At 34.8% G+C, this 20,775-nt stretch overlaps 2 protein-coding genes across 2 annotated transcripts; one reads left to right on the top strand and one right to left on the bottom strand.

Moving 5' to 3' along the window:
• Positions 1 to 1,461: 1,461 nt before the first annotated feature.
• On the bottom strand, positions 1,462 to 4,109 carry LOC111365407 (60S ribosomal protein L7a-1-like). The gene is made up of 6 exons (XM_022985930.1): positions 4,010 to 4,109; positions 3,650 to 3,902; positions 2,315 to 2,484; positions 2,110 to 2,238; positions 1,929 to 2,021; positions 1,462 to 1,799 (listed from the first exon to the last, which is right to left on the bottom strand). Exons 1-6 carry the CDS (start codon positions 4,010 to 4,012, stop codon positions 1,668 to 1,670), a joined length of 780 nt encoding a protein of 259 aa, XP_022841698.1. The 5' UTR covers positions 4,013 to 4,109; the 3' UTR covers positions 1,462 to 1,667.
• Positions 4,110 to 9,998: 5,889 nt separating this feature from the next.
• LOC111365716 lies at positions 9,999 to 10,571 on the top strand. Its single transcript, XM_022986254.1, has 2 exons — positions 9,999 to 10,466; positions 10,512 to 10,571. The coding sequence occupies exons 1-2, from the start codon at positions 9,999 to 10,001 to the stop codon at positions 10,569 to 10,571; spliced, it is 528 nt and encodes a 175-aa protein (XP_022842022.1).
• The last annotated feature ends 10,204 nt before the right edge of the window (positions 10,572 to 20,775 follow it).

Here is a 20,775-nt window from a genome sequence, read left to right as displayed (position 1 = left end):
AAAAAAAAAAAAAAAAAAAAAAAAAAAAAAAAAAAAAATAGTATTGGATATCTTTCCACAAGTTCTTTCGTATCTGGCCAAAAATAGATAAAAGAAAAAATTAAATGCACTCACATTTGATATGTATTATATTATAAAAATAATTGAATCAAATGTTATAACGAACTAGAAATTCGTTGACCCAAAAAGTTTTATACTTTGGCATGATTGACTTGAACGTTCAGAAGCAATAATAATGTGCTGAACAATAACAACTCACATGCACATCCTCTAAAGAACTAGAAAATTCTTTTACCTATGATTATATATGTACTGGTTGTTTGTAAGGCAAGTATCAGACATTCAAACTACAAAAGTTAATGTTGAATATCTAACTTTTTGGTGAGATTTCATAGAGATATATGTAGATCAATACACCCACCATGTAGACCATTTTATTTTTTATGGTATTGATTAAATTTTCTATGAGAGGTCACATGTTTGTTTATTTTCCACTAGGAATGCAATTTTTACGAAACTATTTGCCAAAAATCATAAAATTATGAGCTCAATTTTTTGATTACTCAATCAAGATAAATCGTCTTAATAATACTGGTGAATTTAATCACAAACAATTCAAAGATTATTGTATGACAATTGAGATTGTTAATGAATATTCAATTGCACGTGTCCATACACAAAATGATTTAACAAAATGATTTATCTAATTTATAGAACTTAGTAATAGACCATTATTTATGCAATAAAACTCCCAACTTTTATTTGGAGACATGCCAAATTACATGTTGAATCATTAGTTCGCACAAAACAAATACTTACCATTATTACTCACCTTTACAATGTACATTTGGTCATGAACCTAATACTTCTCAACTATGGATTTTCGATTATGCTGTTCAAAACCCACACACCAAAATGGGCCCACAATGTAGACTTGAAATTTATGTTGATTTTGATTCGATATCCATTATTAGGTAACCTTGAACCTTTAATGTGTGACTTATATACTGTACGTTTTGTAAATTGTCATTTTGATGAAATGATTTTCGTAACTTTGAGAGGGTAAAATTACATCCCAAAAATAACATAAAATTTCTTAAAACGAAACAATTTTATCTTACTTTGATCCCCGCAACAAATATATCAAGTTGTTGAAAAAATATTCACTTACAAATAGTTTAAAAATTAATTACTTGATATATTTGTTGATATAAGAAAAGTGACAAAGTTATAAATAACAACAGAAAACAATCTAGCAAAAGTGATGTTACCGTAGTACAATCTGCTGTAGCATATAAATTTCAAATATGTTAGAAGTTTGGTCGACCAATTGGAGCAAAAGCTCTATACCTTGAATTTCTATGCCATGCATTGACGGTGGTACCACACACTCTATACCCTGAATTCCACAACGATAAGGGAGCCTCAAATTTGCAAAATTTCTAGAGGAAGAACAATACAACACGTTAAAAATGTTGCATTTCATTCTACGAAAAACTTGAAAGTACATAAACACCTGACAAAACCAAACATTGTCATTTACTAGTCATGATAAAGCATTTCGTCTATCCAATATCACATGGAAACAAAAATGTCTAGCATGAATTGGAGCAACAAAGGAAGGTAAAAAGATTCTATCCTTGATAGAAAAAGGCTAGACTAAGAGCCTAAGTCATCCTCTGTGCAGCCTCCTTGGCCATGAGTCTCTCTTTGGCCTTTGTCTTGGCCAGGGATTTTGAGCCCATAACTCCACCACCCCACTTCTTCCTGGTCTCATCGTATTTATCATTGAAGTTGGCCTGTTGCAACAGCAGAAAAAGAAAACAAGGGATTTGTCCATCAAATTTTAATTTATGCCAAACATATCAAGAATAACTCAACATAGGACGTAAGGAAACATGATTTACAGAATATGAATAACACACTACCTTAATAGCTTCCAAGATCCTGCTGAAGTCCATCTTGTCTTCATTCTTAACTGAGGTTAAGCACAATACAGAAGCCGTCTTCTTATGGACTATCTGCAAGATGGCATAATACAGAACATTATAATGGGCTCTAAGCAAATACTACCGAAAATCATGTAGCCAAAGACCTTAGGCCACTTACAGTTCCCAATCGAGCCTTTCCCTTCACGATGCAGTAAGGGATTTCCATTTTCCTGCACAATGCAGGAAGCCATACCACCAACTCAATGGGGTCCACATCATGGGCAATGATAACAAGTTGAGCTTTGTTCTGCAATAATAGCTTTGTTCATTAGTTCTTTCATAATAATACACTAACACGTGCACTGGAGTCAAGAAGTCCAAACCTGCTCAATTAAATATGTAACATGGTTGAGACCATATTTCACAATGATCGGCTTCTTAACCTCAGGTGTTTTTCCTTCAGCCTCAGCCTGTGCTCTTTTCAGAAGCCTCTCTTTCTTTTGAGCTTTATCCTCGGGCCTGTATTTGAGAAGCATCTTGAACAAGCTCGTTGCTGTATATTGAAAAGCAACCAAATTCAATATCATGAACATAAAATTTCATAATGGTACAAGCACAATTCAATTTCATTTTAAAGCCAATCAACAATAAAATTTTACAAAAAGGTAATGGAAAGAGGCCCTTGATAACCAGGGTAGATCATAGTTGGGTCAGTGATTACAATACGACAAAGCCCAACTACAATGTAAATGTCACTTTCATGGCCTAGAGTGGCTCCTCTATTAGTATATGGATATGAATTTGTCTAAAAGATATAAAAGATTACCAGCTACAAGCTTGATAAATACCGCATCATGAACATATAATTTGACAATGGTACAAGCACTATTTAATTTCATTTTAAAGCCAAACAACAATAAAATTTTACAAAAAGGCAACAGAAAGAGGCCCTTTATAACCAGCGTAGATCATAGTTAGGACAGCAATTCCAAGACCATAAAGCCAGACTACAATGTAAATGTTAATTTCATGGTATAGATTGGCTCCTCTATTATTATATAGATATGAATTTGTCTAAAAGATATAAAAGATTATCAGTTACAAGCTTGATAAATAGTGCTTAAGCAACTTACAATCAGAGATCAAAGTGTATCTATATAAATTCTATATTTTCCAGACTTATCCAGTCCTAAAAACAATTCTCTTTACTTTTAACCAGATAACCAAAGGTATATTTTTCAGAAAGGATAATAAAAATAGAATCCAATCTGAGCACTCAATTTAGAATTATAACATGTGCATAAGCATAAATTAACCAAACATTATTCCATCAATAGCATCATTGTACCATGCTGAAATTTTCAATTGAATTGGCAATGATATGAGCTGGGGTATCTTATCTCAAGTCACAAATAATAATACAAACCAAAAGAACATTTCGTGAAAGTATAACAAGACACCCCATTCGTAACAGGCAAATAACTCAACAGTATCGTCAATCATAGAAAAATAGCATACTACTATACACACCCAGCCTCCTACATTGTAGGTAGCCTTCATCTAATTTTCACAAGCATAACAATCAAAAATAAATTATAAAAATTACCAAGTTCACATTTAGCAAACAAGAATAACAGTCAGAATCTCATAAAAAATTAGCAAATACGGAGTAGATGAAAAAAACGAATATATACAGAGGAAAGGGTATAAAAACAGACCCAAGTTCTTGTCGAGGGTTTTAGAGAACTGATGAATTGGCGGCGGGACCTTAAGGCGTTGCTTCAAAATCATCTTCTTGCGCTGAATCCTCACCACTTGAGGCCATTTCACAAATCGGTGGAGATCCTTCTTTGGCGGCAACGCTCCACCAATACCAAATTGCTTTGGCCGCTTCTCGAATAGAGGATTCACTACCTTTTCCGCTTTCTTTTTAGCCACTCCCGCCGGCAATTTCGCGCCCTTCTTTGGAGCCTACAACATTCATTTTTACACGAAAGAAGCAAAATAAAGTCAGTTTGATATGTAAGTTACAGAAATTGAAAATTGCAACAAAGTAAAAATCGGTGAGGAAGCGGCACCATTTCTCCCAGATCAGATCAGAGGGATTTAGAACGTGTAAAACCCTAGAGATCCTGCTAGGTTAGGGTTATATACTTCCTGAAATGCAAACCTTCTAAAATAAAGCCCAGTTTTATTTGGCCCAAATAACACATCAACCTGAAAGCCTAACTCTTTAGTGGACATCCAGGCCCAAATAAGATACCAAGGCCTCACTAAAATTATACCAAAATGATTATAATTTTAATTTAAAAAACAGTTGATTTAGTAATTTTTTATTTTTTTTCTTTGCAGTTTTTTTGTGTTTCCATATCGTAAAATTTATGCAAACTATGATTGACGAGTAGAAAAATAAAATAAAATTATCATAATATAAAAAATATTAAAAATTTATAAAATAATTAAAGTTCATATGATAAATTAGAGTGAAAGTAGAGGAAAATAAAGAATTAAATAGACTTATATGTGTATTTTATTGAGAATCAAGATCTCATATTTGTAAATTATAATTATGTCCCAATTATTTGATATTATAATTTTTGGAATAGTCTTTTTTGAAGAATATGTAGTTGAAAAAGATGAAAAAAATTAGTTTATGTGTAATATTATTTTATTGGAGAATGTATAGTTAAAGAAAAGAGAGAGAAAATGTATTATAAATTTAATGGGACCAGATGGGGGCTAGGATTATCGAGGTATAATTGATGTTAGAGGTGTTTCATTAGTCTTATTTTTTGTTTATCATTTCACGCACTTACTCTTTATAAAACGTAGTACAGCTTATTAATTTAATACTCGTAGATCGATCTATTATGATTATTTTGTTGTTTTTCCTGAGGTAACACAACGGTACAATTAATATTTCAAAAAAATATTACTTACTCTTAAAAAGCATTAATTATAATTTTCAATATTACAGAAAAATATTGAAATATTGCCTTGAAGAAGTGGTGGCCCATGCATTAACTATAACGTCAATATTCCAAAAAAATATTGACACATTACTCTTGAAAAAAGTAATACTAAGCTACAATGTGCTCTCAAAGTAACACATGTTTTGAATGAGCTAACCCAAAATAGAAAGAAACTTCGAAATTAATAGTGCGAAAAATTCACAGATCTGGACAACATGCAACAATTCTCATTCAATGTTGATATGTCGATAAACCGTGGTTCGATTGTCGTGAAATTTGAACGATATATCCATAACTCATTGTTCTTCAAATTCAGTGGTTACAATGATGATCAAACGGTTCATTTGTAAGAAATCACTATGCGAGCAATAGCGAATTTTGATTTGATTGGAAATCCTAAATCTTTGGAGAACAAATTATTATTATTATTATTATTATTATTATTATTATTATTATTATTATTATTATTATTATTATTATAAGAATTTGACTCTAAGTTATCCAAATCTATTCCAATTCTTAAATATTATATCGTTACTCGACCTTAAAGAAGAACAACTTTATATTCGATAAATATTCTAGAAAAAATATTGTATTATTTAGCACGAAATTGTTAATATTAATATTTCAGAAGAATATTGTATTTATTACTCTGTAAGAGTATATCTCATTAAGCTCTTGAAGAAGCACGAATCAAACACATTGAAGAAAAACAATTTTTATTTTATTTTATTACAAGAAGAATATTAATTTATCGCTCCTAAAAAGCATAATATTCAACGTCTCAATATTGTAAAAAAATACTATATTATTACTTTTGAAAAAGCAAAAATTTTGAAACACTGATAAGATTTAAGATGGATTATTAAGATATTTATTAAGCAGATAGTGCAACTATGCACACAATTCTTCAAAAAAAAAAAAAAAAAACTTCTAGAAATTAATATTAGCAAAAAATAATTTTAATGCAATATCAAGTACATCAAATATCATTGAAGGCTTCAAAAAAAGCTTGTATTATCTTACTAAATAATACAAAATTATACATTGATGATGTACTTTATTCAAATAAGTCTAAAATAATTGCTTAATTTTTAAAAATATTTACTGCAATGGATATCACATGGAAGCAATAAAAGAAAATAGTATTAAATATCTTTCTATGGGCCCGTTTGAGCCACATTATTTCAAAAAAATGCATTCTTAAACAGTTATTTGATATCATTTCAACTACACATTCTTCAATAAAATAATATTACACGCAAATAAAAAACTTTTCTTTATTTTTTAATCACACAATTCCCATCAATACATTATTCAATAATGCATTATTATCAAAATAATGTGGCTCAAACACCCCCTACAACTTATTTTGTACTTGGCCAAAAATAGGTAAAAGAAAAATTAAATACACTCCCATCTAGTATGTATTATATATTTATAGAAATATTTGAATCAAATGTTATCACGAACTCGAAGTTTGTTGACCCAAAAAGTTTTATACTTTTACATGATCGGCTTGAACATCCAGGAACAATAATGTGCCGAATAATAACAACTCACATGGACATTCTCTAAAGAACTAGAAATTTTTTTTTACATATGATTATCCATGTATTGCTTGTTTGCAAGGTAAGTAAGTATCTGAAATTCGACTACAAAAGTTAATGTTGGGTATCTAACTTTTTTAAAAGAATTTATGAAGATATATGTGGATCAACACACCCACCATGGGGACCATTTTAGTATTTTATGGTATTAATTAAATTTTCTATTAGATGGTCACATGTTTGCTTATTTTTCACTAGGAATGTAGCTTTTACTAAACTATTTGTCAATAATCATAAAATTATGAGCTCAATTTTTTAATTACTCAATCAATAAATCGTCTTAATAATGCTGTGAATTAATCACAAACAATTCAAAAATTACCATATGTCAATTGAGATTGTTATTGAATATTCAGTTGCACGTGTTCGTACACAAAATGATTTAAAAAAACCATTTGTCAAACGTATAAAACGTAGTAATAGACCATTATTTATGAAATAAAACTCTCAACTTCTATTTTGGGACATGTCAAATTACATGCTGTATCATTAGTTCGCACAAAACAAACTACTTATTATCATTACTCACATTTGCAATGTACATCAGGTCATGAACCTAATATTTCTTAACTATGGGTTTTCGATTGTGTCATGCAAATCCCAATTTTATCCCTACAGTGCACCAAAATGGGACCCCATTGTAGACTTGGAATTTATATTGGTTTTGATTCAACATCCATTATTAGGTACCTCGAACCTTTAATGTATGACTTAATTACTACACATTTTGTAAATTGTCATTTTGATGGAATGATTTTCCTAACTTTGGGAGGGTAAAATTACATCTCAAAAATAGTATAAAATTTCTTGAAATGAAACAACTCCATCTTTCTTTGAATCTCGCAACAATCAATGTGAGCCAGCTGTTGAAAAAATTATTCACTTACGAATAGTTAAAAAATTAATTACTTGATGTATTTTCCAACATAAGAAAAATGACAAAGTTATATATAATAGCAAAAAATATTCTAGCGAAAGAGATGTTACTGTATTATAATCTACTGTAGCAAATAAATATCAAATATTTTAAAAACGTGGTTGATCAGTTGAAGCTAAAGACTCTATACTTTGAAAAGAAAAGTATAAGTAAAAACCAATAAAAAATTTGGAAGAAATAAGAAATAATAAAAACGTGCTCAGTGCTGTGGTTCCTGGATTCCCAGCTTTGTCCATCTATTTTCAGATTATTTTCTTGCATAATTTGGTTCAGTTTGAGGTGCCTCTTATTCTGGTTGAATTCTCATTTATTGCAGCTTATTTTTAGGCCATTCTAAGTTTCAACAGGCGGAAAGTTCTTAAATATATTATATCTCAGATTTTCTATTGGTTTTGGTGTGGATCAAGTCTCCAGTTGGGCCTGTTTTGGCTGGACCTTCTTGGATCATTTATATCTCCTTGGACCACTTCTGTTTTATTATTCTGTGGGCAGGGTCTTCCTTGGATTTTTATTCTGCCTTTGGGCTCCTTTCTCTCCTCGTGGGTTGCCTTTCCCCCCTTGCTGGGCCTTTTTGTTACTGATTGTTATGGCTAAGAAATCAGCCCACAAGAGTGGGCTCTTATCCAAGCAGCCCTCAAACGTCCATTCCCAGGTTAGCCACACTAATTCCTGGAAAAATTCTGCTGGACCAGTTAATGAATTGTCGCAGGCCTCTTGTGATTCCTCCATGTCTAAGGAGATAATCCCCCTTTCGAAGGTACTTCATAAGGCAACTTGTGAGTATCCAAGTGTGTCCCAAACACTTGGAGGCGAGGATACGGAATCTGAAAGTTCTAAATTTCAGTCAAATACGGATGAATTAAAGAACCAAAAAGAGGAAAACGGTGGATTGAGGGTGTGGAAGACACTAAAGCTCCATGGGTAAACCTCTTCAAAAACAATAGGAAGATGGAGGAAAATATCAAGCTAAAGCCCTTCGAAAATCAATCGGAAGAAGTGGTGTTGGGTGAATTAGATGAAGATAATATCGAGAATACTTGGGGATATGGACTTTTGGATATTTTGTCGGTAGATTCCTGGGGAAAGTGGCATTACTCCAATTGTATGATTCATGGAAGGTTGATTATAAATATTATGTGCACTCGAGCGAGTGGTTGGGTTTCAAATTTGAGATGGACTAGGAAAAGCTTAGTGTGTGGTAGGGCCGGTCCTGTGTTTGTCGGGGCTGGAGGCAAAGTCCAAAAATTAGGCGCCCAAAATCAATATAAATGCAAAATTCAATAATATATTATGTAAAATATTGTCAACTTAAAACTTAACATTATAACAACAAACAAATATCTCAATCATCTCACAAATAACGGAAAAAAAAACTATTTTCCTTTTCCTTCTTTTAATATTTAAAAAAAAAAAAAACTTTTGGGCCAAAATAGGCCCCCTATGGTCTTGGGCTTGAGGCACAGGCCTCATTTACCTGGCTATAGGACCGGCTCTGGTGTGTTGCATGGTGGTTCCTACTTGGTTTATGGGAGACCATTAATGCTAAAAGTCATGCCCCGCTACTTTGATTTTGATGACAAAGACGTTAGCACTATGCCGGTTTGGATTAACTTACCGGGATTGCCATTGGAATTTTGGAACACGAGTGCCTTGGGTAAGATTGTTTCAAAAGTTGGTAAACCCATCTCGACCGATAAGGTCACGGCATCAAGGGGTAGACTATCCTATGCAAGAGACCTAGTTGAACTTGACGCATCTATTGAGTTTGTTCGGATGGTAAAGATAAAACTTCCTAATGGCATTTTGAGGAGGCAAGAGATTCTTTTTGAGCATGAACCAAAATTTTGTAGTTCTTGTAAAGTTTTCGGGCATTCCAATCTCGGTTCTAACTACAACAAAAAGGCTGTGGGTGAAAAAGGAAAGTCCATAAATAGAGAGACAGCAAATACCTCCATACCGGCTGCACAAGAGAAAAACATGCAGGCTGGAAAGAATTGGACAGCATCAAATTCTACTAAGACAGCTTCACAGTTTAGTGTTAATTCGGCCAGAATTGGGGGACAGCAACCTAGGGGGAAGGACGGCCAGCAAGGGCAGCCCCCAAATCAAAATTTTGCACAGCAACAAGATGTGGACGACCAGCAAGTCCAGATTCAAGACCAGGTAGACGCCCCTTTTGTTGAGGTAATTAACCGGAAAAATGGAAAAAATTCAGCATGTATTATGCCTTCTCATGTGTCGGCAGATGAAGGCTGTCAAATGGAAAATGTGGGGGCAGATTCCACATCAAATGTTAGAGGGGCAGATTCTAAAAAAATCTAGCAATGAAAAGCTCAAAGGAAAGGTCAATGAGCAAAGGAAAGTCGGAACCAAAATTGGCAAGAAGAAGGGAATTTCCCTTGCTTCCAAATCATGAAAATTGCATCTTGGAATATTAGGGGCTCGAATCCCTCCTCAAACAAAATGGGATTTGAGATTTCATCAAGCGACATTGCATTGGTGTCATGAGTATTTAGGAGACGAAGCTTGGAGATCGATGAACCGAATTATGCGGAATAAATTTGATGGTTTTATGCAAGTCAACAATTTTTGCACTCATAGAGCCGGATGGATTTTAATCTTGGGGAATTCATCAAAAGTCAAACTGGAAGTTTTGGAGACTAACCCACAAGTCATCCATTGTATTGTTACTTTCAAGGTAACATCTTATACCTTTGTTGTTAGCTTTGTTTATGCTTTTCATACAATTGTTAGCCGGAGGCCGCTTTGGAACAACATCATGGATTTCAATGCAAATGTGTCATTACCTTGGATGATTCTTGGTGATTTTAACGATGTGCTCAAATTCAATGAGAAAAACAATGGGGCAGAAGTAACTCCTTATGAAATTCAAGATTTTGCTAATTGTTGCCTTCATGCTGGCCTTACGAATGTGCGCTCCATTGGTTGTCTTTACACATGGACTAATAATTCAGTATGGAGCAAAATTGATAGAGCTATGGTGAATGACATTTGGGTACAAAAATGGTGCATATGTCTTTGTTGATTTTTTACCTTCCAGGTGGCTTTCCGACCATTCTCCATGCATTGTGTCCATTCAAGACCATATAGTGAACACTAGGAAATCATTTAAATTCAAGACAATGTGGACAAACCACGAGGACTTCCATGATATTGTTCAAGCAAGCTGGAATTTTAGTGTGGTGGGAACAAAGCAATTTATTCTTTGTAAGAAGTTATGCAAATTGAAAGAAGCATTGAAGGAGCTTAATGTTAAGTATTTTGGGCAATTTCTACTCGAGCAAATGAGGCTAAAAGTGAATTGGAGGCTGCCCAACTCATACTTCATGATCAACCTACGAATGAGCATTATCAACATATGGTGGCAAGATTGAGAAAGAAAGCCATGTGATTATGTGAAGCGGAACATAGCTTTTATTACCAACAAGCTAAATGCATCTTCCTTAAGTAAAATGATAAGTGTACTAAATTCTTTCACTCGTTGGTTAAATGGAATGCAAGAAGAAACTTTATTGTTTCTATTCTTAAAGAGGATAGGATGTATACTACTTCACAAGACCAAGTTGCTCGAGAATTTGTCAATTTTTACACCAACTTGTTGGGAAAAAAGAGCCAGTTTGGCCTATTGAGATGGAAATTATTAGCAATGGGCTTTTGGTATTATTGGAACAAGGCAACTCATTGATTCGGGACATTTCTAGTGATGAGATCAAAGAAGCTCTCTTTGGGATTGGAGATGATAAATCTCTCGGCCCGGATGGTTACACTTCTTGTTTTTTCAAAAAGGTATGGGGGACTATTAAACATGATTTTGTGGAGGCTATCATGGAATTCTTCTCATTGGGATCCATCCTCAAACAAATCAACCACGCAGTCATTGCTTTGGTGTCAAAGTCAAGTCACACACCTAGTGTTGGGGATTATAGGCCTATATCTTATTGTAATGTTATCGATAAAGTGATTACTAAAATCTTTGCTTCTAGATTGAGGCCTACCTTAGGGGACATTGTGGATCAAGCACAAGCCGCTTTTATTGAAGGTAGGAGTATGACGGAAAATATTCATCTTGCCGAAGAACTCATGAGACAATATAATGGAAAAGGGTAGCTTCGAGATGCCTCCTAAAAATTGATATAAGGAAAGCTTATGATTCGATAAGTTGGGATTTTCTTAAAACTGTACTCGAAGGGTTGCATTTTCCTTTGAGATTTATACGGTGGGTGATGTAATGTGTTACCTCTCCAACATATTCCATAGCTTTGAATGGGAGTATACACGGCTTCTTCAAAGGTAGGAAAGGTCTTCGGCAAGGTGATCCACTATCCCCCTTTTTGTTCATGTGTTTGTCTTGAATATTTTTCTAGAATGATTAAGGTTGCTACAAGTGATAGTGAATTCAATTATCACTCCAAATGTGACCCCTTAAAGATAACCCACTTAGCTTTTGCGGATGACTTGATGCTCTTTGCAAGGGGAGATGTTATGTCGGTGCAAATTCTTATGGATTGCCTTGCTAACTTTGGTTTTGTATCAGGTTTGAAGATCAACACTTTAAAATCTAGCTTGTATATAGCTGGTATTTATGGGCATGAGCTTGTGAGTTGTTATGCTCCATTTCTTGATAAAATTGCTGCTTATATTGGAGCTTGGAATTGCTCATCTTATCTTATGCCGGTAAGGTAAAACTTATTAAGGCAGTGCTTCAAGGTGTTGAATGCTTTTGGCTTTCTATTTTTCCTATCCTGACTACAATTACTTCAAGAATTATTAGTCTTTGCTGAAAATTTCTTTGGGGCTCCAAAAAACCTTTGGTTGCTTGGAAAAACATTTACTTACCGAAAGAGGAAGGGGGTCTTGGTTTGAAAAACATGAAGAGTTGGAATTTAGCTTTACTAGCTAAATCTCTTTGGAATATTCAACATAAAAAGGACACTCTTTGGAAACATTGGATGCACCAAGTTTATCTTAAAGTGACTTGCATTTGGGATGTTCTACCTAGAAAAGATCACTCTCCACTTTTCAAAAAACTGTTGAAAATCAGAGATAATTTGATATAAAATGTTGCTGCCCCCCAGATTTTTTCTCATGGACAGGCTGTAATTTTAGATCAGGTGGGGGGAGTAATTAACCTATTTGTGGCTGCTGGATTACCCTCAAGTCAGCGGGCTGTAACTGCAAAAAACAGTGATCGAAAACAGGAAATTCTAGACAGATTTAAAGGCTGGTCGACTGGAGATAAATTATGCACGAAAGCTGCCTATGAATTCTTCATGCCAAAAGGTTCAATGAAGGTTTGGACGGGTGATGTTTGGAAATCTTGCATTACTCCAAAGCACTCATTTTTGCTTTGGTTAGGGGTTCAATCTAAACTCTTAACGAAAGACAAATTGCAATTTTTGGATATTGATTGTAATTGTGTTTTTTGTGGGCATATAGCGAAAACGGGTTGTCATCTATTCTTTAAATGTTCTTTCACATCATCCTTATGAGGGAATATTAGACAATGGCTTGGCATTAAAAGATCTATATCAACAATTGCTAGCGTTCTAAAGTGGTTGAAAAAAGAGACTCATGAGACATCATGGCTTAGCAAGGCAAAAAGGATTGCACTTGCAAGTACCGTCTACTACATTTGGTTAACACGTAATAAGAAGATTTTTGAAGACCTTTCACCTAGCTTGGATTGAATTGTGAGATAGATCAAGACACACGTATGCAAAGTTATGTTCTCTTTGTATTCGGATGTTTTGATCCATTTCGAGTCCTTAGTGTTGGGTCATTGATTTTTACGCACTTCACTTATTTTGTATCTCCTAGGTATGCTTGGAGTAATTGTATGTGATATTGACTTTTGTTTGCCCGGATATGTCCGGTGTACTTGTACATGAAAAATTTGATCAATGAAAATTTACATTTATCGATTAAAAAAAAAGAAAAAGAGAAAAAAAATTGCATGAGAGCTTGTTCTTCAAATATAATGAAAGATGCAGTACAATATTTGTTGTTCTTCAACATCTTTGATCAAATATGCTTCTATAACATGAAGAATGCAAATATTTTTTCGTGTCAATCAAACTTGTATGTTCATATGAGAGCTTTTTCTAGTCCAAAATCACTCAAAAGCATAAAAACAGAACCTTTGAAGCTGGAATAGCCATTTGAACCAAACTGGTTCAGGAAAATAACCAATAAGCAATAATCCAGTATGTAAAAATCACATACTATATGAAAATATATTCCAATACAACCCTAATCAAGTACGTTCTCTATGCCATCAAGTAAGTTTATACGCATTCCCTAAATTTTTGGCTTTACTATGACAAAAGTAAAACTATACATAACAGAAAACAACATTTTTATAGACATTACTGATCATACAAACTCAACTTGACCAGAATGATCGAAAGGCTATAAACCTTTTTTTTTTTTTTTGCAGATATGAATCATATATGCAGATCGAGATCATATTTTGCAAAAACTTAGATGTTTCAGAGCATTGATAAATTTCCCAACCAGTAAAACTTCAAAGAAAGAACCAACAACAATCGACAATTTGTTTTAGGCGCTGAGCCAGCATTCAAAATGAAAACTTTACCTGAAGCCTAGAAGGATTGTACATAATTTGAACTGCCCTTACAACTCAGTCTCCTATCATTATAAAGCCCAATTCAACTATTGATCCTCATTTCCTCTCTATCGAAGTAAAGGAAAAGAGAAAGACCAGATCTCATTGAGGATTATTATACATTTTCCTTCCATACTACAATAAGAACGTCAGAACTTATGCTTTTCACATCATGATTTTAAAATGAGAATATATTCACTAGCAAATAAGAGATAAACAACATTAGTGAATGTTGCGATAGACCACTTTTAACAACATGTAATTGATGAATGTTGTCTTTTGCAACACAAAAGGCCTTTTTGTGTTGTAGGATGACAAGGATTTTGTAGAATATATTACATATCGAAAAACGAAAACTAATATATTTTTGAAATAATTAAACTGTAAGAGAGTTAAAATCATCCAAAAAATGGTTCTCATTTAATTTGATATTTGATGTATTATATAGATGGTAGTGTTTATGCAAAGCTGCAACACTAGTTTCATCACTCTCACCAACTTTATTTGAACAAGAAGATTGCGGTGGCGGTGGAATTCTTGATGGAGTCCCCAAAAGCCGAGGGTACCATTTGCTGGATATTCTAGATGGAGCAGAGCAGGAGAGCAATGTGTAACATTAATTTGTTTATCCAACGGATAGTGTCCTTTTTTTTTTTTCAAATAAATTCATAGAACATCAGTTTTGTTGACTTTGTCTAACTAAATATCCACATGAAAACAAGCTTTTCTAAGGGCCGCTATTTCATTTTATTATTATTATTTTGAATTTTATTAGATTTTTATACAAATTAATAAAATATATGATTGAAAAGTTGTGAGTCTGGACTCCCATGAAACATATGTAATTAAACTTAATTGTTGATTTTAATTTAGATTTTGATTGATTTTTTTAGCTTAACCAAATAATGGGCAAAGTCTATTGTTTCTTTTTCAATTTAGCATGATCGAGTCACATTTAGATTGGATTGGAGATTTTTTTTTTTTAACAATACCCATATTCCTCACAATCTACATTAGTATTGGAGATGCACCCCCCGAGGCATATTCGAGTAGTGTAAAGGACAGGAGTGAGGTAGTTTCAACCTTGCTGGCAGTATAGAAGAACAGATTTCCTATGTTTTCAATGAAGAATTTCCCACACTTTTTATTGATAGAATTTCTGTGTTATATACAAGTAATTGATGAGCTGATTTTGGAAATACATACATAGTAAGGCTGAATCTATGCTATTGTTATAATGTGCAGAATACAGACTTAGAAAACTGCTGTAAATATAAAATTGAATGGCAGTGAATGACAGAAATTTATGGCAAAAATTTCCACATGATTTTAGGCTAGACATCAGCTGTTCTGGTTGGAGCAAAATCAATGCATGCTTCCTTTATACGCCCCTGCAAGATTGAGCTTCCATCGGCAAGACCAATCTTGTTACGTAACAATTCTGTGCACTGTTTTGACAACGGCTTTGTTAACAGATTGGCTAGTTGGTCTTGAGTATGTACATGTCGAACTTGGATGCTTCCTTTTTGCACTAAGTCACGCACAAAGTGAAGATCGATTTGAATGTGTTTCATGCGTGAATGATTGACCGGGTTAAAACTGAGATGTGTGGCTCCGAGATTGTCACATAATAGTTGAGGAGCTTCATTGACAGGAAATGCTAGTTCTTTTAAAAAAGTGGACAGCCACATTGTCTCGGAAGCTGCATTTGCTAGAGCTCGATATTCAACCTCTGTTGAGGATTGCGCAATGGCTCTTTGTTTTTTTGAGCTCCATGAATTGGGGTTAGATCCCAAAAAACTTATATAAGCAGAGGTTGATGTGCGGTCATCTACATTTCCAGCCCAATCAGCATCGGAGTAAGTTCTTAATATCGGGGAGCCAGCTTTGTTGATTTGAATACCACAGAAAATGGTTTGTTTTAGGTAGCGAAGGAGCCTTTTTGTTGCTATCCAGTGATTTGTAGTTGGCTTGTGCATAAATTGAGAGAGTTTGTTGACTGCAAATGAGATATCTGGACGCGTCAAGGAGAGGTATTGAAGACTGCCAATAATTCTACGGAACTCATAACTATCCACAGCAGCAGTGCCATCAACTAATTGAAGGGATTGAGTAGTAGAAAGAGGTGTTGAGACATCTTTTGCACCACTCATACTCGTGTGGGTCAAAAGTTCACGAATATATTTATGTTGTGAGAGAAATAATCCTGTCCGGGTAGGAATTACTTCAATTCCCAAGAAAAAATGAAGAGAACCCATATCCTTAAGAGAGAACATGGCACCCAACTGTTTAATAATAGTGGCCATAAGTGTGGAATTGTTTCCGGTAATGACAAGATCATCAACGTAAACCAAAAAATAACAGAGATTGGAACCTTGGCTGTAAATGAAGAGAGAGAGGGATCTGCTTTGGAATTATGAAAACCCAGCTGAAGAATGACATTTTTGAGTGCTGTGTACCAAGCCCGTGGAGCTTGTTTAAGCCCGTAGATGGCCTTGTTTAACCTGCAAACATGATTAGGTTTGGACAAATCTTTGAACCCTGGAGGTTGTGACATAAACATAGTCTCTATTAATTCACCATTTAAAAAGGCATTGTTGACATCCAGTTGCCTCAAATCCCATCCATTCATAACTGCAATAGATAGAACAGCTCTGATAGTTGCTGGTTTAACTACAGGGCTAAATGTTTCTTTGTAATCAACACCAGGCCGTTGATTATAGCCCTTGGCAACTAGATGGGCTTTGAATTTGTCCACTGACCCATCAGCTTTCCTTTTAACTCTGAATACCCACTTACAGCCCACGAGTTTACAATTTGATGGTGGTAAAACTAGGTCCCAGGTCCCATGTTTCATTAGAGCAGTGAGCTCATTGGACATGGCCTTACGCCAATGAGGTTGAGAAATGGCTTGACTCACACTCGTTGGTTCAATGGTTTGGGGAAGAGGATGTTTGGACACGGTATGTATTTGTTTTGGTTTGAAAATTTGGTTCATTGATCTTGTGGTCATGTTATGAGTGCGTAGGGAAGGATTATTTGGTTCTATGGGGTTTTGAAGAGTGGGATTTATGGGATTATGATATGGACTTGAGGATGGCGCAATAATGGCAGGAGAACCTTCCGGAGGTGGCGATGAGGATGGCGCACTGGACGACGTTGATGGAGACACAGCAGCCTGCTGGGCATCGAAGAGAGGAAGAAATTTGTAAGATTCTTGAGAGTTAAAAGTTGTTATGGAAGGCTCGGGGTGGGACGGACTGGAGTGATGTTGATTTTCATCAAATAACATATGTCGTGAGATGAAGAATTTTTTTGTTTGAGGTTCAAAACACCTATATGCATTTTGAGTTCGTGAATAACCGAGAAAAATACAGGATTTGGATTTGGATTGCATTTTATTTGAGTTATAGGATCGTGTGAGAGGATAGCAAATACACCCAAATTTTTTTAATTTCAAATAATTGGGCGTTTGACCAAAAAGGACTTCGAAAGGTGATTTTCCCTGGAGAAGAGGGGTAGGTTGTCTATTTATGAGGTAAGATGCTGTTTGAAAGTCATAAGGCCAATACGACAAATCAAGATTTGCATCATGAAAAAGTGTAAGGCCCATTTCAACTAGATGACGGTGACGTCGTTCTGAGACACCATTTTGTTGTGGGGTGTGTGGCGCAGTGGTGTAGTGAGTTATGCCTTGAAGTGATATATATGATTTTAAAGCGATGAATTCACCGCCATTGTCGGAGTATAGTGTTTTGATAGGTTTTTGAAAGCGGGTTTCAACAACCTTTTTGAAATGTGGAAAAATATTAGAAACACTGGATTTAGTGACTATTGGAAAAAACCATATATATTTTGTATAATGATCAACAAAGATAAGGTAGTATCGTGATCCATCAATTCCAGTATAACTAGCGGGACCCCACACATTCGTGTAAATAAGTTCAAGTGGCTCATGACTTTGAAGACTAGTGGCACGAAAGGAGTGTTGATGTGCTTTATTAATAGAACATGAAGTACATAATGAAGACAAGTTGTTATTCGATGAAATAGGAAGAGAAAGATTTTTGACAAGATGATGGACAATTTTATTAGAAGGATGCCCAAGGCGCTTGTGCCATCCGTCAATGGAACTCCTTTCATGTACATTAGCAAATTTGTTTGATGTCATCGTTGATTCCGGAAAGGTGTAGATGGCATTGTTACATGCTCCTCTTAGTAGGATCGCCCCCGTGATATTGTCCTTCACAAGAAAATGAAAAGGGTGAAATTCAATAAAGACATTATTTTGTTTGGTGAGATGGTGAACAGAAATTAAATTTTTGCAAAGATTTGGAACACAAAGAGTATCATGCAATGTGAAAGCTCGGTGTGGAGAGTACAAAGCCAAGGAACCAATGTGTGAGACTGCCAAACCTGAACCATCACTTAGAATTACTTCGTCAGTTCCATCATATTCGGAGTGAATAGAAAGATTGAAAAGATCACCCGTGATATTATGAGAAGCGGCCGAATCAAGCAACCAATTTTTCTCCTTTCCAGTAGAGGTTGTAGCACAATTTATGAAAATATTTTGTGAATGAAATTGAGGACAGGACTTGGCAATGTGGCCTAATTGGTCACAAATTTGACATTTGGGTTGGTAACGTCAATTGGAATTGTTGGGCCGGCCAGAATTGTTGTAGCGACGTCCATCGCGCTGGGCTCCATTTGAGTTTTGGCTTTGGCCAAAGCCTTGAGGCCCACGTTGAGTGCCATTTTGCTTGAAAGTCCATGGGTGACTTCCTCCTTATACAGGCTGCTTCGTCTTCGTGTAGTTTATAGAAACCACCAAGTTCTGCGTTGCAGATTCAAGACGCCTTAAATATGCCTCATGTCCAACCAAAAGGTCATGCAATTCCTCAAAGGCCAATGATGATTCTCAGGCTCGAATAGGGGCAGCAATCTCTCGAAAATCTGGACATAAACCATTCAATACATAGAGGGTTAGGTCATCATCCGAAATTGAGTGATCAATAATGGCTAATTCATCAGCCAAGGCCTTAACAGCATGGAGATATTCTGTGATCGACCGATTTCCAAGCTGGATCAATGTGAGTTCCTCCTTTAACTACATAGCACGAGTTCTTGATCGACTCGGATACAAAGTTTTTAACTTCTTCCAAGCTTCATGAGAGGTTGCAATGAGTGGGGTGATTGAAGGAGATGTGGAGGCTAGAATAGCACTCAGGATAAGTTTATCCTGTCGAACCCAATGGGTCTTGCGCAGGTCATCAGCGGATGTACTAGCGGAAGAGGGACACTGAAGAGTGCCTTCGACATAGTCGAGTAAATCATAACCAATAAGGAGTGCCTCAAATTGAGCACGCCATTGAGGGAAGGTGGAGGGAGTTAATTCTTCATTGATTTGGGCAGTGATATTGAGAGCTATGAGATGTTTTTCGGTTCCAGAAAGGGGTTGGGTATTGAGGTTAAAGTTTGAGGTTTGGTTGGAGGAGGAAGACATGGTGGTGACTTGGATCGGTGGCTCGTTAGAGATGAACGGCTCTGATACCATATAGAAGAACAGATTTCCTGTGTTTTCAATCAAGAATTTCCCACACTTTTTATTGATAGCACTTCTGTGTTATATACAAGTAATTGATGAGCTGATTTTGGAAATACATACATAGTAAGGCTGAATCTATGCTACTGTTATAATGTGTAGAATACAGACTTAGAAAACTACTGTAAATATAAAATTGAATGGCAGTAAATGGCAAAAATTTATGGCAAAAATTTCCACATGATTTTATGCTAGACATCAGCTGTTCTGGTTGGAGCAAAATCAATGCATGCTTCCCTTATAGGCAGCCACAGTATGAGAGTTCGATCTTGAGATATGGAATTAGACTCTTTGTAGGCACTAGTGTATGGGTAAACTCTTGTTCCCTTATATGATGGGGCACATCCCGCGATTTACCTCTCTCACGATACTCTAGGGACAGGGCAGTGTGGACTTTCAGGGTTGGGGTTCATCCTTTTTATACATTAGTATTGGAGACGCTATTGATTCTTCGATTTTGTAGCTATATTTGTTTTTATCAAGTTTTAATCTACCCATAACACGTGCCTAATTAATTCTAGTAACCTTTATTATGACATTATTTTAATTGTAGACATTTGATAAATGCATAAAATAATTGGATTTCATGGGAATGGTGATTTAGTTTTTTCTAATTGATAATATAAGATTACGGGAGCGTTAAAAATTTAGTAAGTGACTGGAAACACAAATTATATGCGTATGGGTGAGAAAGATGATAATTACAATCAATTCAACTTAGTTTTAAGTTTCAAATAAAAAATTAATTAATAAATATAAAAAAGGTTGAAACAGCATATTTTTCAGAAAACGAAACTTGAAAATTAAGTAGCAACCTTTTTTCCTTAAAAAATTATGGCAAAACCATAGTAAAGTTATCTGAAATGTTAAATATATTTTGTTTGGAAATAGGATATTAAAGTTCAATTTATATAGTTGAATTTATCCCATGTTTGGTTCAACTAAAAAAGATTATTAAAATCTAAGTCAAAATTAAAAATTATTTTCAATTACATATTTAATGAGATAACAACTTTTCAATCATAAACTTCATCATTTTTATTAAAATCTACTAAAAATCAAATTTCTTAATGA

The sequence above is a fragment of the Olea europaea genome, chromosome 17 (genome assembly GCF_002742605.1).
Source record: "Olea europaea var. sylvestris chromosome 17, O_europaea_v1, whole genome shotgun sequence".
Taxonomy (NCBI): domain Eukaryota; kingdom Viridiplantae; phylum Streptophyta; class Magnoliopsida; order Lamiales; family Oleaceae; genus Olea; species Olea europaea.
This window is presented reverse-complemented; position numbering and strand designations above follow the sequence as displayed.

Bases quoted from the DNA above. Each gene is read 5' to 3' on its own strand.
- LOC111365407 (XM_022985930.1), bottom strand. The intron at 2,022-2,109 runs GTAAGTGGCCTA...GCCATCTTGCAG, and splicing joins GAAAGGCTCGATTGGGAACT to ATAGTCCATAAGAAGACGGC. The intron at 1,800-1,928 runs GTAGTGTGTTAT...CTGTTGCAACAG, and splicing joins GGATCTTGGAAGCTATTAAG to GCCAACTTCAATGATAAATA.
- LOC111365716 (XM_022986254.1), top strand. From the start codon at position 9,999: ATGCGGAATAAATTTGATGGTTTTATGCAAGTCAACAATTTTTGCACT. The intron at 10,467-10,511 runs GTACAAAAATGG...TTTACCTTCCAG, and splicing joins CTATGGTGAATGACATTTGG to GTGGCTTTCCGACCATTCTC.